The sequence below is a fragment of the Bufo gargarizans genome, chromosome 5 (genome assembly GCF_014858855.1).
Source record: "Bufo gargarizans isolate SCDJY-AF-19 chromosome 5, ASM1485885v1, whole genome shotgun sequence".
Lineage (NCBI taxonomy): Eukaryota > Metazoa > Chordata > Amphibia > Anura > Bufonidae > Bufo > Bufo gargarizans.
In genome coordinates, this window is record NC_058084.1 from 27,799,142 (window position 1) to 27,825,765 (window position 26,624).

Sequence of the window (26,624 nt, forward strand, 5' to 3'; positions counted from 1 at the left end):
AGAGTTACATATTGGAAGGAGCAGGGTCCTCCCAGCAGCACAGAGGATTTCAGAGATGATCATAGGTGATACATAATGGAGAGAATAGGGCTCACAGCAGCACAGAGTGTTTCAGGACAGGAGTGTGCTTATTTTTGGGATGTCACATACAGAGTTACATAGTGGAAGGAGCAGGGTCCCCAGCAGCACAGAGTGTTTCAGGACAGGAGTGTGCTTATTTTTGGGATGTCACATACAGAGTTACATAGGGGACGGAGCAGGGTCCTGTCAGCAGCACAGAGTGTTTCAGGACAGGAGTGTGCTTATTTTTGGGATGTCACATACAGAGTTACATAGGGGACGGAGCAGGGTCCTGCCAGCAGCACAGAGTGTTTCAGGACAGGAGTGTGCTTGTTTTTGGGATGTCACATACAGAGGTACATAGTGGACGGAGCAGGGTCCCCAGCAGCACAGGGATATCCGCAAATATGCCACAAATGTGCAGCCTACAAGCGTTCAGCCATCTACAACTGATCCTAGCTATGGCAGGAGGGGTAGTCCTATCCTCATTCCCAAAACCGCCAAGCGAGCGCTGACACCGGCCTCCATATCTTCCATTCATTTTAGAGGAGCTCTTGGAGATTTCACTTGATGACCCTGAATAGGACAGAGCTGCAGACACCAGACCATAGACGTGGAGCTCCAGAGGCTTTGACCCAAAACAACTGGTGATTGCTGGGAGTCCTGAATGTCCATTTAAAGTGACCATACCTGTCTGACCACGTCTCCATCATGAAGGGGAGCAGATGCCCTCTACCTCAGTATTGGGGGGGGGGGGGGGCGGGTACCATTGGTCAGATTCCCAGAAAGCTGAGATGTGTATAATATTGGAAGCTCTGAAGATAGTAGATGCCAAGTGAAGGCTCCTCAATGTTCACAATGGTGGCCTCTGTTCATATAAGTCCTCCGCGTTTCAGGACTATTTCTAGACTAGAAGATGAAATATCTGAAATTGTGACCAGTCTAAAACATTGCTCCTGTGATGGAGACGCATGGCAGGAACATCTTATCCTGAGCCCAGGACAAAGTCACATCTTCAACTGGAATATCCTTAGCAAGCCGGAGACAAACCTAAAAATAAGAATACTCCATTATGAATTTCTCAATGCCTGTACTGTAATAAGTTATTATTGTACAGTTGCTGACCACAGCCTTTATCACTACAGTTCACATCTGCGTTGGAGTCTCCGATAGGAACCTTCATCGCAGATTCCCTATCTCGAGGTAGTGCTGCCTCCTGCTGGTCACCAAAATGACTGCAGCTTTCATCTACAGCAGTTATTTCTGCTCAGAACGCACTCAATAAACCGTCATTAACTGTAGAATTTCTGATCTCATCAAATTTCCAGACTTCTATAACAAATCATCATCACTAGACTTACCTGCTGTAAAATGTTTTGCATTGCCATAGCAAAGTTTGTGGTAGGAGAAGTCTCCAATGTCAGCCTCAAGGTTAATGAGCCTGCAGAGAAAAAAAGCTACATTTTAACCATCTCAGATAATAATGAAAAGTAATATCAACAAATAATATAAAGCTATAAAATAAAGACAAATATATATATAATACTGCATCCTATGTAAAAGAATATAACTACTATAATACTGCTCCTATGTACAAGAATATAACTACTATAATACTGCTCCTATGTACAAGAATATAACTACTATAATACTGCCTTCTACGTACAAGAATATAACTACTATAATACTGCTCCTATGTACAAGAATATAACTACTATAATACTGCATCCTATGTACAGGAATATAACTACTATAGTACTGCTCCTATATACAAGAATATAACTACTATAATACTGCCTCCTATGTACAAGAATATAACTGCTATAATACTGCAACCTATGTACAGGAATATAACTACTATAATACTGCCTCCTATGTACAAGAATATAACTACTATAATACTGCCTCCTATGTACAAGAATATAACTACTATAATACTGCCTCCTATATACAAGAATATAACTACTATAATACTTCTCCTATGTACAAGAATATAACTACTATAATACTGCTCCTATGTACAAGAATATAACTGCTATAATACTGCCTCCTATGTACAAGAATATAACTGCTATAATACTGCCTCCTATGTACAAGAATATAACTACTATAATACTGCACCTATGTACAAGAATATAACTACTATAGTACTGCTCCTATGTACAGGAATATAACTACTATAATACTGCTCCTATGTACAAGAATATAATTACTATAATACTGCATCCTATGTACAAGAATAGACTACTATATACTGCTTCTATGTACGAAGAATATAATACTGCTCCTATGTACAAGAATATAACTACTATAATACTGCTCCTATGTACAAGAATATAACTACTATAATACTGCTCCTATGTACAAGAATATAACTACTATAATACTGCTCCTATGTACAAGAATATAACTACTATAATACTGCTCCTATGTACAAGAATATAACTACTATAATACTGCCTCCTATGTACAAGAATATAACTACTATAATACCTCCTATGTACAAGAATATAACTACTATAATACTGCTCCTATGTACAAGAATATAACTACTATAATACTGCTCCTATGTACAAGAATATAACTACTATAATACTGCTCCTATGTACAAGAATATAACTACTATAATACTGCTCCTATGTACAAGAATATAACTACTATAATACTGCTCCTATGTACAAGAATATAACTACTATAATACTGCTCCTATGTACAAGAATATAACTACTATAATACTGCTCCTATGTACAAGAATATAACTACTATAATACTGCTCCTATGTACAAGAATATAACTACTATAATACTGTCCTATGTACAAGAATATAACTATAATACTGCTCCTATGTACAAGATATAACTACTATAATACTGCTCCTATGTACAAGAATATAACTACTATAATACTGCTCCTATGTACAAGAATATAACTACTATAATACTGCTCCTATGTACAAGAATATAACTACTATAATACTGCTCCTATGTACAAGATATAACTACTATAATACTGCTCCTATGTACAAGAATATAACTACTATAATACTGCTCCTATGTACAAGAATATAACTACTATAATACTGCTCCTATGTACAAGAATATAACTATAATACTGCTCCTATGTACAAGAATATAACTATAATACTGCTCCTATGTACAAGAATATAACTACTATAATACTGCCCTATGTACAAGAATATAACTACTATAATACTGCTCCTATGTACAAGAATATAACTACTATAATACTGCTCCTATGTACAAGAATATAACTACTATAATACTGCTCCTATGTACAAGAATATAACTACTATAATACTGCTCCTATGTACAAGAATATAACTACTATAATACTGCTCCTATGTACAAGAATATAACTACTATAATACTGCTCCTATGTACAAGAATATAACTACTATAATACTGCTCCTATGTACAAGAATAAACTAATAATACTGCTCCTATGTACAAGAATATAACTACTAATACTGCTCCTATGTACAAGAATATAACTACTATAATACTGCTCCTATGTACAAGAATATAACTACTATAATACTGCTCCTATGTACAAGAATATAACTACTATAATACTGCCTCCTATGTACAAGAATATAACTACTATAATACTGCTCCTATGTACGAATATAACTACTATAATACTGCTCCTATGTACAAGAATATAACTACTATAATACTGCTCCTATGTACAAGAATATAACTACTATAATACTGCTCCTATGTACAAGAATATAACTACTATAATACTGCTCCTATGTACAAGAATATAACTACTATAATACTGCATCCTATGTACAAGAATATAACTACTATAATACTGCTCCTATGTACAAGAATATAACTACTATAATACTGCTCCTATGTACAAGAATATAACTACTATAATACTGCTCATATGTACAAGAATATAACTACTATAATACTGCCTCCTATGTACAAGAATATAACTACTATAATACTGCTCCTATGTACAAGAATATAACTACTATAATACTGCCTCCTATGTACAAGAATATAACTACTATAATACTGCTCCTATGTACAAGAATATAACTACTATAATACTGCTCCTATGTACAAGAATATAACTACTATAATACTGCCTCCTATGTACAAGAATATAACTACTATAATACTGCCTCCTATGTACAAGAATATAACTACTATAACTACTGCCTCCTATGTACAAGAATATAACTACTATAATACTGTCTCCTATGTACAAGAATGTAACTACTATAATACTGTCTCCTATGTACAAGAATATACTACTATAATACTGCTCCTATGTACAAGAATATAACTACTATAATACTGCTCCTATGTACAGATATAACTACTATAATACTGCTCCTATGTACAAGAATATACTGCTATAATACTGCCCCTATGTACAGAATATAACTACTATAATACTGCTCCTATGTACAAGTATATAACTACTATAATACTGCTCCTATGTACAACGAATATAACTACTAATAATACTGCTCCTATGTACAAGGAATATAACTATATAATAGTTACTATAATATGCTCCTATGTACAAGATATAACTACTATAATACTGCTCCTATGTACAAGAATATAACTACTATAGATACTGCCTCCTATGTACAGAATATAACTACTATAATACTGTTCCTATGTACAAGAATATAACTACTATAATACTGCTCCTATGTACAAGAAATAACTACTATAATACTGCCTCTATGTACAAGAATATAACTACTATAATACTGTCCTAGGTACAAGAATATAACTACTATAATACTGCTCCTATGTACAAGAATATCAACTACTATAATACTGCCTCCTATGTACAAGAATAACTACTATTAATACTGCTCCTATGTACAAGGAATATAACTACTATAATACTGCTCCTATGTACAAGAATATAACTACTATAATACTGCTCCTAGTACAGGACTATAACTACTTTATATACTGCCCTATTGTACAAGTATATAACTACTATAATATTGCTCCTATGACAAGAATACAAACTACTATAATACTGAGCCTATGTACAGAATATACCTACTATAATATGTTCATAATGACAAGGAATATAAACTACTATAATACAGCTACTATGTACAAGAATATAATACTTAATACTGCTCCTATGTGCAAGAAGTATCTCTATAATACTGCCCTATGTACAAGAATATACTACTATAATACTGCTCTTATGTACAAAGATACAAACTACTATAATAATACTCCTATGTACAAGAATAAACTACTATAATACTGCTCCTATGTAACAAGATATAACTACTTAATACTGTTCCTATGTACAGAATATAACTACTATAATACTGCTCCTATGTACAAGAATATAACTACTATAATACTGTTCCTATGTACAAGAATATAACTACTATAATACTGCCTCCTATGTACAAGAATATAACTACTATAATACTGTTCCTATGTACAAGAATATAACTACTATAATACTGCTCCTATGTACAAGAATATAACTACTATAATACTGCCTCCTATGTGCAAGAATATAACTACTATAATACTGCTCCTATGTACAAGAATATAACTACTATAATACAGCCCCCTATGTGCAAGAATATCACTACTGTAATACTGCCTCCTATGTACAAGAATATAACTATTATATTACTGCTGCTATGTACAAGAATATAACTACTATAATACTGCTCCTATATACAAGAATATAACTACTATAATACTGCTCCTATATACAAGAATATAACTACTATAATACTGCTCCTATGTACAAGAATATAACTACTATAATACTGCTCCTATGTACTAGAATATAACTACTATAATACTGCCTCCTATGTGCAAGAATATAACTACTATAATACTGCTCCTATGTACAAGAATATAACTACTATAATACAGCCCCCTATGTGCAAGAATATCACTACTATAATACTGCCTCCTATGTACAAGAATATAACTACTATAATACTGCTCCTATGTACAAGAATATAACTTCTATAATACTGCTCCTATGTATAAGAATATAACTACTATAATACTGCTCCTATGTACAAGAATATAACTACTATAATACTGCTCCTATGTACAAGAATATAACTACTATAATACTGCTCCTATGTACAAGAATATAACTACTATAGTATGGCCTCCATTAGTTACATATTGACCATTATAGTATATTAATTTCTTTATAAGAGACTAATATGGCTGCTGTTGAGGATGAGGACGCATACTATATGGTTGCAGTGTTTTCTGTTACTTACTGCTGGACTTCCTCTCTGTCATTGTGGGGGGTAAAGTACATGTATTCTCCATGGATGTAGAGTCAGGTGACGTGGTGACCTCCATACTGAATTGTGTAGATTCTGGCAGTTCTGATGTTACACTAGAATGGATGGAATTGTTTGTGGTGCTTGGTGGTGTGGTGGTAACCATTTCAGTTGGCATAGATGACGATAGAGTATTTGTCCCAGTTGTGTAGTTTGATGATGTGTTACCAATAATGGTAGAAGACGGTGGGGCAGTTGTGTAATTTGATGAAGTGATTTGTGTCATAGTAGAAGATGGTGGCCTAGTTGTGTAATTTGATGATGTGGTGCCTGTCATGGTAGAAGATAGTGGCACAGTTGTAGTTGATGGTGGTGAGGTGGTAGAGACACTAGGACGTACAGGATAAGTTGTTGTATCCAGTGATATATCGGATTCCATGCTGTATGGTAATGTGATGGGATTAATTGTTGCAGACACTGGTGACATTGTCATAGCCGAGGTAGTGATGGGTGTTTTATCAGAACGTATTGGTGAAGTGGGTAATGGACGTGTCATGTTTGTTATACTGGTAGTAGTATTAGTAGGCTTAACGGGTGGTTTGGTGGCAGTCAAACTGGGAGGCATTAGTGAAGGTGTTATAGCTGGTGGAGTAGTGGCAGACATATTCAATGGCATGGGTGTAGATGTGGTAGAGGTTGGTGCCTCAGTTACTCTAAAAGATATCAATGAAGTTTTGGTAGCTGATGTTCTGGTGATTATACTTGTTGGAATTGGTGATGATGTGTTGGGTGGTGGTACGATGGTGGTCACTCTAGAAGTTATTGATGCAGCTATGATATCTAATGGAGTGGTAGACACACCAGGAGGTATTGGGGCAGATTTGGTATCTAATGGAGTGGTAGACACACCAGGAGGTATTGGGGCAGATTTGGTATCTAATGGAGTGGTAGACACACCAGGAGGTATTGGGGCAGATTTGGTATCTAATGGAGTGGTAGACATACCAGGAGGTATCGTTGCAGATTTGGTATCTAATTGAGTGATATAAATACCAGTAGGTATTGGGTCAGGTCTAGTATTTAATGGAATGGTAGACACACCAGGAGGTATTGGGGCAGATTTGGTATCTAATGGAGTGGTAGACATACCAGGAGGTATCGTTGCAGATTTGGTATCTAATGTAGTGGTAGACATACCAGTAGGTATTGGGTCAGGTCTAGTATTTAATGGAGTGGTAGACATACCAGGAGGTATTGGGGCAGGTCTAGTATTTAATGGAGTGGTAGACATACCAGGAGGTATTGGGGCAGGTGTCGTCGCTGGGGACTGAGAATTAGTCACATTGAATGTTTTTGGGGAAATTGTCATAGCTGGTAAAATTGTACTAGTGCTATTAGGGCCTATGGATAAAGATATGGTTAAAGGCGTCATGGAGTCAGGGACTTTAGACCCTAGTGGCAAAATTGTGTTGATTGGAATATTGGGTGTCATCTGTGCAGTTGTAGTAGCCTCTGGTACAGTTGTGCTGGTATTACTTGTGAGTGGTGCAGTTGTGTAAAATGGTGATGTAATATTTGGAATAATTGGTGGATTTCCTGTAGATCTAGATGGGGAACCCATTAGCGGAGATGCCTCTTGAGGACTTTCTGTATAAACACTGGTGCGCGGTACATCGATGACGTTACTGGTGAGCAGTGGTGGACTACTGGTGACATCTGTTGTCATTGATGTGATTATGATGTTAGAGGGCCCTGCTGTAACCAAAGCTGTGGTAGAGCTCGTCTCCTGATGGATAGCTGCCAGTGATGTGTTGGCAGGTGGGTTTGGGGTTGGAGCTAAGGTATTGGTTCTTACAATAGGCTCCATAGTTGAAACACTGCTGAGAGGTTCTTCACTGGTGAGTACGGGTGTTGAGGGTTCTTGTATTGACTGGACCCCGGTTATTTCCATCATACGTCTGCTGGTTGGAGGGTCTGACATTTTTGTTGGAAACTGACTTGCATCCATCAGACCATTCTGATAAACTGTGGGAACAGAAGAAAGTCCAGAATTGGCTGGTGCTGGTGCTGCACTGATGTTACTTGACAGGGTGCTCTTTATTGGAGGCATGGAGATGGCCTCACTGTTGGGGTTGTCTCCATTGGTAAGTGGTGCTCCTGTAGGGGTTAAATCAGAAACACAAACTAAGAAACCAGCGCAGGTGCAGGAGAACTAGGTGCAACTTACACAAATGTCGCTCAGTCAACAAAACGTTGCTTTGTCAGTATTAAACCTTTTACCATGGTGTTACCTGGCACAGGATGATCAGCAGCTGGCACAGAACACGTGCCACATGCTTGGTAGAGTTGAGACACTTGAGAGGGTGAATGTGTTTGTATAAAACATTTGCATTAATAGCAGCTGGCCCTGGCACGCCAACTGCCTGCAAATCTCCAGGCATCAGAGACAGAGTCTGCAGGAGCTGTGCCCAACACACTGTGCATGGCACCACTGCGTTACGTATCTCTGCCAATGAGTCCGCACTTGTGTGGTCAGTATCACCGCAAACTGTGTCTCCAAAAGTGCCTCCTACTGGGCGCTGCACACACTGCACCTCTCCTCCAAGGGGAAAAAGGCAAAATCTCACCTCATTTGTGAGTATATATGTATGTGTGCCAACCTATTCCGGGATTACATGTGCCTAGTGAGGGGGCATGTCTCCCTGCCTGTGTATGAGTGCATGTATGCATGTAGTGAGTGTACACTGATCATAGGCAGTGTGTGGGCATGTCTGTATGTGGAGAGAGCATATAGTGAGCATGCATATGGTTTTGTGCTTATATGTAGTTATCATTCACATGTGTTACTGATTCCATGTATTAAGCGTGCACGTGTGTTACTAATTATATGTAGTGAGCGTGCACGTGTGTTACTGACTATATGTAGTGAGCGTGCACGTGTGGTACTGACTATATGTAGTGAGCGTGCACGTGTGGTACTGACTATATGTAGTGAGCGTGCACGTGTGGTACTGACTATATGTAGTGAGCGTGCACGTGTGGTACTGACTATATGTAGTGAGCGTGCACGTGTGTTACTGACTATATGTAGTGAGCGTGCACGTGTGTTACTGACTATATGTAGTGAGCGTGCACGTGTGGTACTGACTATATGTAGTGAGCGTGCACGTGTGTTACTAACTATATGTAGTGAGCGTGCACGTGTGTTACTGACTATATGTAGTGAGCGTGCACGTGTGGTACTGACTATATGTAGTGAGCGTGCACGTGTGGTACTGACTATATGTAGTGAGCGTGCACGTGTGTTACTGACTATATGTAGTAAGCGTGCACGTGTGGTACTGACTATATGTAGTAAGCGTGCACGTGTGGTACTGACTATATGTAGTGAGCGTGCACATGTTTTACTGGTTATATGTAGTGAGCGTGCACGTGTGTTACTGACTATATGTAGTGAGCGTGCACGTGTGTTACTGACTATATGTAGTAAGCGTGCACGTGTGTTACTGACTATATGTAGTGAGCGTGCACGTGTGTTACTGACTATATGTACTGAGTGTGCATATGTTTTACTGGTTATATGTATTAAGCGTGCACATGTGTTACTGACTATATGTAGTGAGTGTACATGTGTGTTACTGATTATGTTTTGAGCGTTCATATGTCTTACTGATTATGTGTAGTGAGTGTGCACATGATTTACTGTAGTAAGCTTGCACGTTTTACTGATTATGTGTAGTGAGTGTGCACATGTTGTACTCAGGGGCGTAGCTAGAAGTGACTGGGCCCCACAGCAAATTTTTGTATGCCCCCACGTGCACTTCGCAACTCCCTGTTCCTGTGTAAACTCCACTACTTTGGCTGCTTTGGAAGTGAAATAATACTGTGAGTCGGTATGACATGCAGATGACAGGTGTCGCTCTTAGAATCACTGCACACCTCACTTATTTGGGCAGTCACGGGGCCAAAACTGACCAAATAACTCAAGTGTGAACTCAGCCTTACAGGTCGATGTTAGCGCCAAGAAGAAGCGCACTCCTTTTACACCGTCGTCAGCTGATTCCACATAGATGTCTACAGAACCTGTTCTATTAAACGCTTATACAAGTAGAGCCCCCGACAGAGTGGAGAGGGGGTCAGCAGTAAGTGTGTATTGACATCACTGATTATTTTGCCTTCCTCTGATCCGTCAGAACAATAACCCCCAAAACACGGATCCTGTCTGTGGAGCATCCGCCTTCACTCGGTCAGCATTTGGTCAGTAATCCATCAGTATTGCTAATGCCCAAAAAAACAGGAGTGCATTAAAAACAGAGATGACACATGAATGGAATATTTGCATGTCTTCTGTGTTTTGTACCCACTCCTGCTTTTGGCTACCTAATCATAAGCCAATTCTGATGGGACCATACAGGCCTTACAGCTGCTACACAGGCAGGATCAATTGTGCGTCTCATTTTTCCTTCCTTCTGACAGCTCAGAAGAAAGGTCAAATAAATAATGATGTCAGCTAGGCCGAAAGGCAAAATAGTGGCCCAGTCATGAAGTGAGAAGAGTGGGAACAGCATGAGAAGTCCACAAAGTGGACCTATGACATAGTGATGAGGTGGAAGCACCATGAGGAGACCACAGAGTGGCCCAATGACAGAGTCTGAAGGTGGCGGCAGCATCAGGAGGTGGCCACAGAGTGGCAAGGTGTCATAGTGTGAGGTGGCAGCAGCATGAGGAGGCCACAGAGTGGCAAGGTGACATAGTGTGGAGGTGGCAGCAGCATGAGGAGGCCACAGAGTGGCAAGGTGACATAGTGTGGAGGTGGCAGCAGCATGAGGAGACCACAGAGTGGCCCAATGACAGAGTCTGGAGGTGGCGGCAGCATCAGGAGGTGGCCACAGAGTGGCAAGGTATCATAGTGTGAGGTGGCAGCAGCATGAGGAGACCACAGAGTGGCAAGGTGACATAGTGTGGAGGTGGCAGCAGCATAAGGAATCTACTGAGTGGCAAGGTGACATAGTGTGGAGGTGGGCAGAGTCTGGAGGTGGTGGCAGCATCAGGAGGAGGCCACAGAGTGGCAAGGTGACATAGTGTGGAGGTGGAAGCAGCATGAGGATACCACAGAGTGGCAAGGTGACATATTGTGGAGGTGGCAGCAGCATAAGGAAGCCACAGAGTGGCATGGTGACATAGTGTGGAGGTGGGCAGAGTCTGGAGGTGGTGGCAGCAGCATGAAGAGATCACAGAGTGGCAAGGTGACACAGTGTGGATGTGGTAGCAGCATGAGGAGGCCACAGAGTGGCAAGGTGACATAGTGTGGAGGTGGCAGCAGCATGAGGAGGCCACAGAGTGGCAAGGTGACATAGTGTGGAGGTGGGTGGCAATAGCAGTACCCACTGAAGACGGTGGGTGAAAGAAGGAGCAGTTGGCATCAGATGTGTGGCATCAGGTGGGTGGCAGCATCAGAATAGTAGCTGAGGCAGGTAGCCAGAAGAAACCGGTCTCTTTTGTCAAAGTGTTGGTGTGGCACCATGGATGATCTAGTCTGAAGCACCAGGCATTGGTGGATGGAAATCCTGGCTGATCCATGCCTGATTCATCTTTACAAAGGTTAGTCTCTCCACATTTTGGGTGGACAGGCGAGTTCTTCTTGGGGTAACTATGGCCCCTGCCGCACTAAACACCCTTTCTGATGCCACACTACTGGCTGGGCAGGACAGCTTTTCCAGGGCAAACTCTGCCAGTTGCGTCCACAAACCCAGTTTGGCTGCCCAGTAGTCCAGCGGATCTTCAATGACGGCTGGCAGGGTGAAATCCAAGCATGCCACCACCTGCTGGTCCAGGTCCTGCTCCAGGTCTACCTGCTGCTGCTGGTGAGTAGTTTCTTCAGCAACTGTAGACTCAGGCTGCTGCTGATAGAACTGGTACTGATCCTGCCACGCCACCCCACCCCTCCCTAGCAGCCATGGCAGTGGAACATGAACGCAGAGGCCCCCCCCAGTCAGACCTGCGAGAGGATGGATGGTTGCGCAGATAGGCAGCGGCCAACTGACTACATAGGATGTCTCTATAGTAGTTCAGTTTGTCCTACCTCGCAGCGGGTGTAAAAAAGGCAGCCATTTTGGACAGGTAGCGAGGGTCCAACAAGGTGGAGAGCCAGAAGTCATCCCTCTGCCGAATTGTGATAATTCGGCTGTCACTATGCAAGCAAGTGAGCATGCATCAGGCCATTTGTGCAAGTGACTAAGAGGGACTCCCTGCCTCCATCTCCACTGCATACTGCCATGGTGTGTATGGGTCCTCTGCCTCCTCTTCCTCATAATCCTGCAGCTCCTCTGGCTGCTGCTGCTCCTCCTCTCCTGTCACCTGTGTTGCAAAACCACCTATTTCGCTACACATTGCTTGTGCTCCAATGTCCTCCTCCTCCAGTTCAGCCCCCACAGGGCTCATGTGGCCGTGAAAAATAGGCGCCACGTCTCCAGTCCCCTGACTAGCCAGATTTGCCAGCATCTGTTCCAGGACATGAAGCAGTGGAATTATGTTGTTCATCCCGTAGTCCTGGCGACTAACAAATAACGTGGCAGGTGTCATACATGAGCTGCCACTGGCTGACATCAAAGTTACACAGAGGAGTACTCCTGTTCGATTGGATCATCAAGAAATCGTTTATGACCTTTCTCTGTTTGTACAGTCGGTCCAACATATGGAGGGTGGAATTCCAAAGGGTGGAAACGTTGCATATCAGCCTATGTTGGGTGATGCAGTTCTCCCGCTGCAGCTCAAGGAGGGTGTGCATTGCGGTCTACAAGTGGCTGAAGTGCATGCAAAGTTTCCTGGCCATTTTTAGGATGTCTTGCAGTTGGGTGGAAGACTTCAGGAACCGATTGACAACCATATTGAACACGTGTGCCATGCAGGGCGCATGGCTCAGCCCTCCTTGACGCAGCGCCAACACCATGTTCTTCCCGTTGTTGGTCACCATGGTTTCAATTTTGAGTTGTCGCGGAGAAAGCCAGGATTCTATTTCTTGATGAAGAACACGGAGCAGTTCCTCCCCTGTGTGACTCGAATCGCCCAGGCAAACGAGGTGCAGAACAGACTGACACCGCCGTGCCCTGCACATGTGGTATACTAGAGGGACACTGTGAATTTTCCCTGGAGTGGAGGCTGAGGACACGGTGAAGGATGAGGAGGCAGAGGCAGACATTGTCGCAGGACCAACAGTGTGAGAACGTGGAGGCGGACGCGGCGTCACCTGGCCAAATTTCTGGTGTGGCTGTGCAGGAACCACATTCAACTAGTGGGCCGTAAAGGACATGTATTGTCACTGACTGTAGCTACAGCTCCACACGTCGGCGCTGCCGTGTACTTTGGCAGACACCGCTCAAGGACTGGCCCACCTTCTGTTCTACATATGTGTGCAGGGCTGGTACTGCCATTTTGGCAAATAAATAATGGCTTGGGACTCTTCAAGGACTCACCATCAGTTTTCTGAAAGGTGAAGTGTCCACCACTTGGTAAGGAAGGGACTGCAGCACCAGCAACTTGGACAGGAGCACATTCAGCTTCTGCGCCGTAGGATGAGAGCACACATACTGTTGTCTCTTGGCAATCGTTACGGTGATTGATTGCTGACGGAATGACTGATGAGGAGTAGGAGTGCGAGGAGCAGGAGAATCAGGACCAGCAGATGATGGGCAGGACAGACTTTCGGCTGAGGTGGTGGAGCCTTGACTGCCTGAAATCAGCTGCGTGCCAGTGGGTGATGCAGCGGTTGCTGCGGCAGGCTGGACCACCACATCGGAGACACAGTTCTCCCAGGCCACTTTATGGTGACGCTCCAGATGTTGACGTAGGGCTGTGGTGCCAACATTGGTGCCAAGATTCTACATATGGCCATGTTCACCTCCTCCGGCGGCTTAACAAACAACTGCAACACCGACGAGTAGGTGATTTTACCCCCAACACTACTCACTGACTGACTGCTACCTCCGTTGCCTCCGCGAACCCGGGCACCACTACTTCCCGGACAGGTAGGCTCCTGTAAAGCTGGTAGTCTACCCCGGGTACGTTTGGTTCCTGACTTCCCACTGCTGCCACCCTGCTGGCTCCCTGCCACACTAGCGACTTTCTGGCTCTGCCACTGGCTCACAGGCAAGCTGCCACCCTCTTCTCCCAATGATGAAGCCCCTTCGTCACCCAGCTCCCAAGTGCGATCAGCTACATCATCATCATTGAGTACTGTCTGCACGTACTGATTTCCTCCTCAACCGTATCTGGGTCAGGAGCCTGACCCCTCGCAATACCAGCTCCCATGCCACTCTCCTCAGCACTACTAGCCCGCCTAGCAGAGAAAGTGGCGGATGTCTCCTCCAGATCTTGGCTGGGCAGTAGCTGCTGACTGTCCTCTAGTAGCTCGTCCTCACTGTATAGTAGAGCTGAGCCCACAGCATACAGTACTTCTCTGGCTGAGGGAACAGAAAAGGAGAGAGGCAGGTTGAGGTCAGGTGAGGGCACAGGGCCATGCTAACTTGTGTCTGACGAAGCTACCGACTCTTGGCTGGGTTGCTGGTCAAGACTCGACCGCTAGATGACACCGGGAGCCCAGGCCTCTCTCTGCGACCCCTGTTGCCACGCAGCCTTACTCTGCTGTGACCTGTGCCTGCGCTAGAAACATTTAGGCCCTTCTCTGACTGACATACTGTTAGATCAAATAAATAAATAGGAAATTAAAACACCCCAAAAAAGTCTGTAATTTTCTCACTTTACCACACAACATCAAACACTTTTTTGTGCCACTTATACATGCAAAAAAGGGCTTTAGAACAAATAACTGCACCGCTGATCGGCAAATATATTTTTTCTTTTTCCACTAATACACACCCCAAAGGGCTGTAATTCTCTCACGTCACCACACAACGGCAAATACTTTTTTGTGCCACTAATACACATAAAAAAGGGCTTTAGAGCATATAACTGCACCGCTGAACGGCACATATATAGTTTTCTTTTGCCACTAATACACACAAAAAAGGGCTTTAGAGCATATAACTGCACCGCTGAACGGTAAATATATTTTTCTTTTTCCACTAATACACGCCACAAAAGGCTTTATAACAGATAACTGCACCGCTGAGCAGCAAATATATATTACTTTTGCCACTAATACAAAACAAAAAGGGCTGTAATTTTAGCTCTTCACCACACAACGGCTAATAAGCCCTTTTTTCCCACTAATACAAGCCAAGGGCAAATAAGACATAGAAATATTTCCTTGTAATAACCCCTGTTAATGGCGGTATCACACAGCACTTACACCCTAATAACAAGAACGGTTTGCTGGAATTACAGAGCTGAATAATGGCAATTCGGATCCGCAGTCAGTGCAGCAAGGTGTAATAGGATTGTTCCTATCACCCAGGCTGTAACCTCCCCTACTGAACCCTGTTCCACATAAATGCCGTGGAATGATTCCTCCCTATCCTTTCCCTACACCTTGAATTATCTTTTACTGCACTTGTAAATAGTTTTTTTTAGCACAATGAAGTCTTTCCTAGCACTGTCCCTAGCACCTGCTGACGTCTCCCCCTGCAAAGTGCACTGGTAAATGGCAGAATCTAAGATGGCTGAGGCTATTTATACGGCTGTGACATCACAGGGCTGGCTGGCTGCTGATTGGCTGCATGCATGGCATTGTGGGTGATCCCGCCTTCCCAGAGTTCCTTTCTCCATGTCCTCACACGTGCAGCAGCCATTTTAGGAAAAAATGAGAGGAAATTCGACTTCGGTGCGAATTGAATTTTTCCTAAAATTTGGATCGAATTCCACTTCGTCAGCTTCGATTCGCTCATATCTAGTAGTGAGCATGCACATGTATTATGCCTCATTCACACGTCAGTGTTTGGTCAGTGATTTCCATCAGTGATTTTGATCCAAAACCAGGTGCGGCTCTATACACAGAACAGGTGCAGATCTTTCCCTTATACCTCATGTCTGTGGAGGCTCCAGTCCTTCTTTTGGCTCAAAATGACTGATAAAAATCACCGACCAAAACACTGACGTGTGAATGAGGCTTTACTGATTATATGTAGCGAGTGTGCATGCAGCGCCCCACATATGTGTGGAAAAGGGACACTTTAAACATCTGCCTATTTATCTAATGGATTTGCAATGTATGGTAATTCCTATTATGAGACTGGCAATGTTATTACACCCATTCGCCCCTAGGTGGTGCTGGCGCCACTCATTTATATAGCTTGGGGTGTGTTAAGAACAGGAAGTGAATTCAGTTAGTTCAGATTGTAGTGATTCCTAGGAAAGCAAGTGTATGGAGGAGAGAAACAGGCCTTATCCACTATGTAGCTGCAAATTCTTTCCTCTCGGACCTGATCAATCCTGGAGAGGACAAACTAAGAGTAGTTACAGCAGCTTAGCACTGGACAGTAAGTCTACGTCTAAGTACGAAGCAAGCCTAGTGAAGGTGAGAGCTGAGTCTGGCCTATGGACTTAACAAGCACAAGTGACCAAGAGTAACTTTCCAAGCTCCTGGACATGACTGGATGATTAAAGGCCATAATTATCCTTATTCACTAGAAGCCTTCCAGGATATAGTGAACCTGAATAGTTCAGGAGAGCATCCTGCTAATAATGTCACAGAGAGTTTGCCTGCCACGAGGGAGAAACACCCTTATTGGATAGCTCAAGATAAGTAGAAAACAGTATATTTAGTACCTGAGTGCTATGGAAAGTGGTCTTAAACTAAATCTAATTATTCTTCGCCTGTAAAGCTAAAGTACTAGAGAACTCCCTAACTGACAATTGCCTAAACCTAGTAAAAGGAATAATACTGAACCTATTTCTGAGTAATCACTCATGCCATACAAATGAACTGTATCTGTACTGACTACCTGAAGACAATTGATTCAGTAAATGTTTAACTGTTTGATTACAACCGACTCCTCATAATTTCTACTACTACACTCAACATTTGCACATTATGGTGCTGGCGTCACAAACACAGGGGCCCAGCCACCAAAGCACCTTAAACACCTACACCATCAAGGGCACCTCAACTTCCATCTGGCTGGTGTTCCCTGCAATAGAGAGTTTCCCGGTGGATTTAGTGCTGTCTTCCCATCCACTGCACTGCCGACCCAGGGAGGCTATGCTACTGTGAGTACAACCAGGCTCAGACTGGCCCACAGGGGTACAGGGGAATCCCCCGGTGGGCCCCTGAGCAAGATGGGCCCCTAGTTTTCCACCCCCTGCACAAGTGGCACATAACACATTAGATTTACTGCACTATATACACATATTCAATGTACAGCACTTCCACTAGCCTATGTTCATATAAAAAACGTGTTAGAAAATGTATTATACTTGAATGTATACGTATGGTGGGCCCCCCAAATTTTTTTTACTGGTGGGCCCTAAGTACCCCAGTCCGACACTGAGTACAACCAAATACTACACCCATCAGCCCACCGTCACCTCACGTGTATCCCCTGCGGTCCATCTCGTTGCATGAATTGGCGTCACGAACAGGATACAAAATCCTCTGCACCTTATGCTAATAAGCCCCACTCATTTACCATGCATGTGCTTTAATACTGTGGATTACAAATGGCATGAGCATACTATACAGGATCCCTACTATTGACTCACTGTGTTTAAAGTGGAAAAATTGAATGTTGCTGTGTCACTATCACTGTTTGCTGTCAGTGAAATAGACTGTCGTTCTTGAACCTAAAATGGTCGCCGGAAGCCTTCTTGATTAATTTGCTTCGCCATTACTTTGAGCTACACCCCCTTCAGAACGGAAAAATCTATTGTGCCACCCCTTTATGCAAAGTAATTAATAATGTGCCTACCTCCAATGTATTTCCAATTGTATTGCCAAGAGCCGGCACCTCCCCTATGCAAAGTGGACCCAGGGGGAGGGTTGCGCATCAGAAGAGCGTGACGTACGAGTGCACACTGAAAACGACAGTAGACACATCTCACGCTGAGAAGAGGGATGCCATGGAAAGAGAACGCACGGCTGAAGAAGAGCTAGCACCGTGAGCTGTACCCAAGGGAGCGGGGAGTGCCCACTCTACTGCGCAGATGATGACCTGTGCGCCTATCACCCCAGAGTTGGAGGCTCGCATCCGGGACCTTTGGGACCGACATTGAAGGAGCATGGTGTGGACCCACCACCCAGACCGCTTACCACTGCAGGTTAGAGCACCCCTGAACAGGGTATCGTACTCGATGTATCCGAAAGGTCCGATTCTGACCCGGTTGTGCGTGATCTTATGTGGCCAGCTGTTTCCCATAAAAAGCTCTGGTCTAAACTGTCGGCCGAAATTAAAACGGCACGGCTATCCAGAACACATTCTCTCATTCTGCAAAAAACACAGATTTGGCTTCAAGCGCGATTTGGAAACTAACAGAGACTATTATGTAAATCTGTTAAACGTAAGGAGCTCCCCAGTTGGCTCCACAGCCTGTATGCCAATGAGACTGTAGAATTCACCCCCACAGGGGGCACTTGTGGCCCCTATGCCACAGCAGTGATTCGCCCGGGACAGCCCTGTAATTAGGGGAATATGAAAGATCCCGAAGCCTGGGAACCTGCTGAGGATCCAGAGGTTGAAGAGGAAGAGGAGCTAGAACCAGAACCCCTTGCCACCTCTGCGAGGCCTGATGCGAGATACTCACCCCGTTCTTTTACCAAACCAGAACCAGTATGCTACTGGCTTTGCGGGCACTAATATTTTGTGGCAAATCCAATCACCACCAGTTGTTCCCCCCAAACCAAAGCAGAAGCGTCCAAGGGCCAAGCTGGAATCCGCATTTACAAGTGAAGACTGTGCACAGCTCCTCCAGCAGCTTACTCGGCCACACTGCCAGGAGATTCCTGTCCAACCTCCTGTACTGAGGCCATTTATTCATCCTCCTACAGAGGTCGTTCCTGTTACCAACCAAAGACCCACAGTTACAGTTGTACCAGCTCTTGTCGAAACAGAGCCCTTTAGTGCCCAAAAATCCGTTGGTGGACTAGAGCCCATTGTCATCAAGGGAACAAAGGAACCCTCAATTTTTTATGAGGTCAGTAAGAAACTGGGTCTGCCTTTTACGTCTGTTAAGCGCCTGCCAGAAGGAGAGATCTCCCCTGGACACTGATGTCTCCTCCAGTCCAGATCCATATCCATAAATAGGCCGGTTGGCCAATATTGAAATGGAGCAAGACACTGTTGCAAAAGGGACTCTGATGTTTGTTGTTTTGGTAGCAGTTCCTCTAAGCCACTATGGAGCCCTTTGCCCTTCTAAAGACTCTATTATGGACTCCACCATTCAGAAAAATTCCCAGTTGCACCTTGTTTTTGTGCCTTTTTATACCCTTTTTACCCCCTTCTCAGGTTGTCTGGGACTTTGAATAAAATGGTTTTATGCAACATTCAAGATTTTTCTGTGCCTTATCCTATGCAGCGCACAGCCTCTTAAATCAGAAACTTTTGCACTTTAACCTATTACATTACAAATTATTTATACCCCAAATCAGGGATGGACTTTGTCTCGGGACTATGTCATAGACTGCATTGCCCCAAATGTGAGATCACCTACCATTTTGTCCTTGTCAAGTAAAGAAGAAGAACAACGCCCAATTTTCCTTTTTGCTCTTGTGCAATAATATGCAATACCTTTATGCACCGGAATTAACTCCCTGCTGACCCAGGGAGGCTCTGCTAACCGTGAGTACAACCAACTACTACCCCCATCGGCCCACCGTCACCTCACGTGTATCCCCTGTGGTCCGGCTTATCACATGCACACGATTTACTGATTATATGTACTGAGCATGCACACGTTGTACCGATTATATGTACTGAGCATGCACACGTTGTACCGATTATATGTAGTAAGTGTGTGCACACGTTGTACCGATTATATGTAGTGAGCATGCACACGTTGTACCGATTATATGTACTGAGCATGCACACGTTGTACCGATTATACGTAGTGAGTGTGCACATGTTGTACTGATTATATGCAGTGAGTGTGCACATGTTGTACTGATTATATGTAGTGAGTGTGCACACGTTGTACCGATTTATATGTAGTGAGTGTGCACACGTTGTACTGATTATATGCAGTGAGTGTGCACATGTTGTACTGATTTATATGTAGTGAGTGCGCACACGTTGTACTGATTATATGCAGTGAGTGTGCACACGTTGTACCGATTTATATGTAGTGAGTGTGCACACGTTGTACTGATTATATGTAGTGAGTGTGCACACGTTGTACTGATTATATGTAGTGAGTGTGCACACATTGTACCGATTATATGTAGTGTGTGCACACGTTGTACTGATGATATTTAGTGAGTGTGCACACGTTGTACTGATTATATGTACTGAGTGTGCACACGTTGTACTGATTATATGTAGTGAGTGTGCACACGTTGTACTGATGATATTTAGTGAGTGTGCACACGTTGTACTGATGATATTTAGTGAGTGTGCACACGTTGTACTGATGATATGTAGTGAGTGTGCACACGTTGTACTGATTACATGTAGTGAGTGTGCACACGTTGTACTGATTATATGTAGTGAGTGTGCACACGTTGTACTGATTATATGTAGTGAGTGTGCACACGTTGTACTGATTATATGTAGTGAGTGTGCACACGTTATACTGATTATATGTAGTGAGTGTGCACACATACTGATTATATGTAGTGAGTGTGCACACGTTGTACTGATTATATGTAGTGAGTGTGCACACGTTGTACTGATTATATGCAGTGAGTGTGCACACGTTGTACTGATGATATTTAGTGAGTGTGCACACATTGTACTGATGATATTTAGTGAGTGTGCACACGTTGTACTGATGATATTTAGTGAGTGTGCACACGTTGTACTGATGATATTTAGTGAGTGTGCACACGTTGTACTGATGATATTTAGTGAGTGTGCACACGTTGTACTGATGATATTTAGTGAGTGTGCACACGTTGTACTGATGATATTTAGTGAGTGTGCACACGTTGTACTGATGATATTTAGTGAGTGTGCACACGTTGTACTGATGATATTTAGTGAGTGTGCACACGTTGTACTGATGATATTTAGTGAGTGTGCACACGTTGTACTGATGATATTTAGTGAGTGTGCACACGTTGTACTGATGATATGCAGTGAGTGTGCACACGTTGTACTGATGATATTTAGTGAGTGTGCACACGTTGTACTGATTATATGCAGTGAGTGTGCACACGTTGTACTGATGATATGTATTGAGCTCTTGTTTATTGTACTTCCTCTTTTATTGTGTTCATATAAAGCACTGCACCAATAAGACTCCACATGTGAATGCAGCCTTACTGCAATTATAACCCTGGATTCGAACTATAACCCCTATTATCCCAGCACTGATCTCATTCCTCTACAGAAAGCGAGAAGGTGATTCCCAGCAGCTCCATGCACTGCCGGTACAGGAGCTCGTAGAGCAGCCCACGCCCAGCTGAGGAGGAAGGGATTCTGGTAAGAAGGGGAATTGTCATTTGTCCGATCTCCTTTTGGTTATTTTCAAGTTGATCTTTGATATGTTCTGCTCTAGTCACATCCCAAGCTAAATCAGATTCTTCTGCTCTTTCTTGGAAGCATTATCCACCTTAGATTTGGCGCTCATCTGGTAAACTTTGCACCATTTTGGCTAAGAAAAGGGAATCTTTTTCTGAATGTGAACCCTGCCGCTTAACGTTCTACGCCGGGCACCCCCAGGGTCGTGGCAGAGCGCGCAGCATGTGCCGGAGGGACAACAGACAGAGAACCAGCTATACTCACCGCAGAGCGCGCAGCATGTGCCGGAGGGACAACAGACAGGGAACTAGCTATACTCACCGCAGAGCGCGCAGCATGTGCCGGAGGGAAAACAGACAGAGAACCAGCTATACTCACCGCAGAGCGCGCAGCATGTACCGGAGGGACAACGGACAGAGAACCAGCTATACTCACCGCAGAGCAGCAGGGCCAGGAATGGCGGCATGTAGAGCAACATGGCGCTGGTGGCAGATCCTGCGATAGACGGGATGGGTGCGTGTCCGCAGCTCCTGCCATGTGCAGCCTGTCTGGGTGTGACGCTCGGATGACACAACTTCATACAATAGACAAAGAATAAAGGACATATAAAACGAGACCAGGAAATCATCTCACCCAGGAAGCAGCACAGGATCCAGCGCTCCTCGGGTTTCTCTGCCTCCTCCTTGAATTTCACATAGAAGTGGCAAACAATTGCATCGTCCACCATCTTTTTGTGTCCCCCAAATTTGTCCCCCTGCAGCTGTTTAACCCTTTCACTGCCAACTGCCGATCTGACACCTCTCAGCTTCACAGTTCTGCATTGTGAAGACTCTATGTGATCCTGTTTAACTGTTTAACCCTTGAAATTCCCACTGATCCCTCTTAGGAATGCCCCCTAATCGCCTGCTGTTCAATTCACTGACCGGCAGCCTGGACACACTGCTACCCCAGCGAATCTGAAGCCCTGTGTCTCACTTGGGCCTCTGTTGTACCCCTTCCTTATTCTCGTCTTATTTTATATACAGTCATGTGAAAAAATTAGGACACCCTTTGAAAGCATGTGGTTTTTTGTAACATTTTTAATAAAAGGTTATTTCATCTCCGTTTCAACAATACAGAGAGATTAAAGTAATCCGACTAAACAAAGAAAACTGAAGAAAAGTCTTTTCAAGATCTTCTGTAAATGTCATTCTACAAAAATGCCTATTCTAACTGAGGAAAAAGATAGGACACCCTTGCCCCTAATAGCGAGTGTTACCTCCTTTGGCTGAAATAACTGCAGTGAGACGGTTCTTGTAGCCATCTACCAGTCTTCGACATCGGTCTGAGGAAATTTTACCCCACTCCTCAATGCAGAACTTTTTCAGCTGTGAGATGTTTGAGGGGTTTCTTGCACGTACAGCCCTTTTCAAGTCACCCCACAGCATCTCAATGGGATTCAAATCTGGACTTTGACTTGGCCATTCCAGGACTCTCCATTTCTTCTTTTTCAGCCAATCTTTGGTTGATTTACTAGTATGTTTTGGGTCATTGTCATGTTGCATGGTCCAGTTCCGCTTCAGCTTTAATTTTCTAACTGATGGTCTCACATGTTCTTCAAGCACCTTCTGATACACAGTAGAATTCATCGTGGATTCTATGATGGTGAGCTGACCAGGTCCTGCTGCAGCAAAGCAGCCCCAAACCATGACACTTCCACCTCCATGCTTCACAGTTGGTATGAGGTTCTTTTCTTGGAATGCTGTGTTTGGTTTACGCCAAACATGTCCTCTGCTGTTGTGTCCAAATAATTCAATTTTGGACTCATCTGTCCAAAGAACATTATTCCAGAAGTCCTGGTCTTTGTCAACTTTATCTCTGGCAAATGTCAGTCTGGCCTCGATGTTTCTCTTGGAAAGCAAAGGTTTCCTCCTTGCACACCTCCCATGCAAGTTAAACTTGTACAGTCTCTTTCTGATTGTAGAGGCATGTACTTCTACATCAACAGTAGCCAGAGCCTGCTGTAGTTCTCGAGATGACACTTTAGGGTTTTTGGAGACCTCTTTTAGCATCTTGCGGTCTGCTCTTGGGGTGAACTTGCTGGGGCGACCAGTCCTGGGCATGTTGGCAGTTGTTTTGAAAGCCCTCCACTTGTAGACTATCTTCCGGACAGTGGAATGGCTGATTTCAAAATCTTTTGAGATCTTTTTAAATCCCTTCCCAGACTCATAGGCTGCTACAATCTTTTTTCTGAAGTCCTCTGACAGCTCTTTTGCTCTCACCATGGTGCTCACTCTCACTTCAACAGTCAGGAGCACACCAAACTAAATGTCTGAGGTTTAAATAGGGCAAGCCTCATTCAACATGCAGAGTAACGATCTACTAATTATGTGCACCTGGTGTGATATACCTGTGTGAGATCTGAGCCAATTTAAGAGGGAATACATGTGAGGGTGTCCTATCTTTTTCCTCAGTTAGAATAGGCATTTTTGTAGAATGACATTTACAGAAGATCTTGAAAAGACTTTTCTTCAGTTTTCTTTGGTTAGTCGGATTACTTTAATCTCTCTGTATTGTTGAAACGGAGATGAAATAACCTTTTATTAAAAATGTTACAAAAAACCACATGCTTTCAAAGGGTGTCCTAATTTTTTCACATGACTGTATTTCCTAGGGGTGATTCACACAACCGTGATCCGTCCGGGAAACATGGTCCATGCGTCGTGCACTGGAGCAAGGGAACTATAGACGCTTGTGGACATTTGCCCTTATTGCCACTACACAAAGCCATCAACTCCCTACTTTATTGCACGTTGAAGGGTTAACTTGCACTGTGATTTCTGCTGTTGTGTGCACTTATACTGTTTCATTTTGTTGAACTGCATTTAGATGTTTATCGTAACGTATCCAGTTCATTTGCACTGTTATTACACTATAGCTGCACTGAGAAAGGGGTTAATGCACAGCCTGCTAATACTGACTTTCACCTTCTACCAATGCAATGTTTTGCAGGAATAAAAACAGACACACTGATCTTCTGACTGTCTGCTTTAGTTCTGTTTATGTCTGCAGACCTGTTTATGTCTGGAAAAGCTGTTTAGTCATTCCTATAGACTTGCATAGAAACACCATATAAGTCTACAATAGACAGAAATTGTAACATTTTTTCTGTTTAGGCTGTGCTTCTCCACTTCATCCCTCCCACTAGAAGGTTCTAGTTCAGCTAGAGACTGTATATAAGGAGCGCAGTCAGAGACCTTTGTTGTCTGTGAAAAAGGACCAGTGCTTAGTAGCAGAGATTCTGGCAGACTGACCAAAAGAAGATGGGGCTGCTGAGCCACAGACCCTGAGTCATCAGCCCTGTGATCAGGGAGCCAGCCGGATAACTGTGCCACAGATACTGGAGCACCACCCTTTTTCCAGGGTACCAGTCTTCTGAGAGAGAGAGAGGGACAGCTAGCTCAGACCTTTTCATATTTACCATTGGGTGCACCTCGCCTTACCATCCCTTCCAGAGAGCAGAAACACATGGTGACACTTCAATAGTGTCTGGGGGATCCAGCATAGAGTTGGGACCACCCCAAACCCGGCCACTGCAGATGTGTCAGCCACATCTCCTTCAGATACAAACTGGCTGTATCATAAATCTCTGTGACGCAGTCAGTTTGGATCAGGGGAGCCGCGGTTGGTTCGGCAGATGCAGTTTACGCATGAACTGTGTTTCCCAGGCTGATCATTAATGGTCATATTTTGGGATTGGCGCCCATATTTAGGGGTTTTATAATACAATTTATGGGAGGGGATGATACTGCTTGGATTTGTCCTGAATTTGGTGAGTTGGTTTTAAACGTTTTGGTCTGATTGTTAACCATTTATAGGACTGTGTGATTTGATCCTAGCGCTGTTTTTTATGACAGTCTTTTTGGCATCATTTAGTGCACCCCTTTTTCAGACGGCTTACTGGGTGACTGAAGGGTGTTGTCTGCCTAACATACAAGCAGAACGCAGTGCAGATTTACTGCGCTAAATGCAGCATAATTCTGGCTTAATTTGCACAAAAATTTCTGCTCTGCACCATATTTTTTTAATGGGTTTAAGACACTTTTTGCATCACAATCACGGGGCGTGGCTTATGTGGAAAGGGGCGAGGCTTCAGATGTGCCAACATGTACCAAAAGATGGTACAAAGTTAGACTAAGGATGAACCGACTGTATCATCCACCCCGAGCCACTGTGGCAAATTTGCCCCATCTGTAGTTGACATATTAGATAAGATTCGGAAATCTTCTGCAGTTTTTCAGCTTTGGCCTAAATGTTCCCTTAAAGCGGTTTTCCACATTTATAGTAATGATAGCCGATCCTCAGGAGAGGTCATCAATATCTGAAGATAAAGCTTGCAGTAACCAGCTTCATGCTCCAGGCTCTACACAACAGATGCATTTTCTGTGGTCCCGGGAGGGCCGATGTATGTCCCGCTCTCAGCCCCGCAGAGACAGTTGACTGGAATGGTGAAGTAGGTCTGCTCGCTTGTTCACCACTCAACTCCAACTGGCGGTCCCCCTGTGTAGGGGGAGCGTGCCGGCCGGGAATCAACATGTGCGCTCCTCCTACACAGCCCAGCAGTGGTAAGATGTGCCTGCATGGTGCCTGCTGCGGTGCGCAGGAGGTGCTCCGATCACTGGGGGAACAGTCAGGGGAATATTGTTTTTATTGTATAAATGGAGGTGAAA

The 26,624-nt window shown here is 43.5% G+C and overlaps 1 protein-coding gene across 2 annotated transcripts; it reads right to left on the reverse strand.

Annotated features, from left to right (window-relative positions):
* Positions 1–822: 822 nt before the first annotated feature.
* Positions 823–22,466, reverse strand: LOC122938865 (mucin-5AC-like). 2 transcript variants are annotated; one of them, XM_044294714.1, is made up of 4 exons: positions 22,351–22,466; positions 8,205–8,506; positions 1,422–1,501; positions 823–1,110 (listed from the first exon to the last, which is right to left on the reverse strand). In XM_044294714.1, the coding sequence occupies exons 1-3, from the start codon at positions 22,391–22,393 to the stop codon at positions 1,493–1,495; spliced, it is 354 nt and encodes a 117-aa protein (XP_044150649.1). In that variant the 5' UTR covers positions 22,394–22,466; the 3' UTR covers positions 823–1,110; positions 1,422–1,492. The 2 variants fall into 2 exon arrangements, with proteins under 2 accessions (XP_044150649.1, XP_044150648.1); XM_044294713.1 differs by having other exon boundaries at positions 6,344–8,506.
* Positions 22,467–26,624: the final 4,158 nt, after the last annotated feature.

Bases quoted from the DNA above. Each gene is read 5' to 3' on its own strand.
- LOC122938865 (XM_044294713.1), bottom strand. From the start codon at position 22,393: ATGTTGCTCTACATGCCGCCATTCCTGGCCCTGCTGCTCTGCG. The intron at 1,502-6,343 runs GTAAGTAACAGA...TTTTCTCTGCAG, and splicing joins GACAGAGAGGAAGTCCAGCA to GCTCATTAACCTTGAGGCTG. The intron at 1,111-1,421 runs GTAAGTCTAGTG...TCTTATTTTTAG, and splicing joins TGCAAAACATTTTACAGCAG to GTTTGTCTCCGGCTTGCTAA.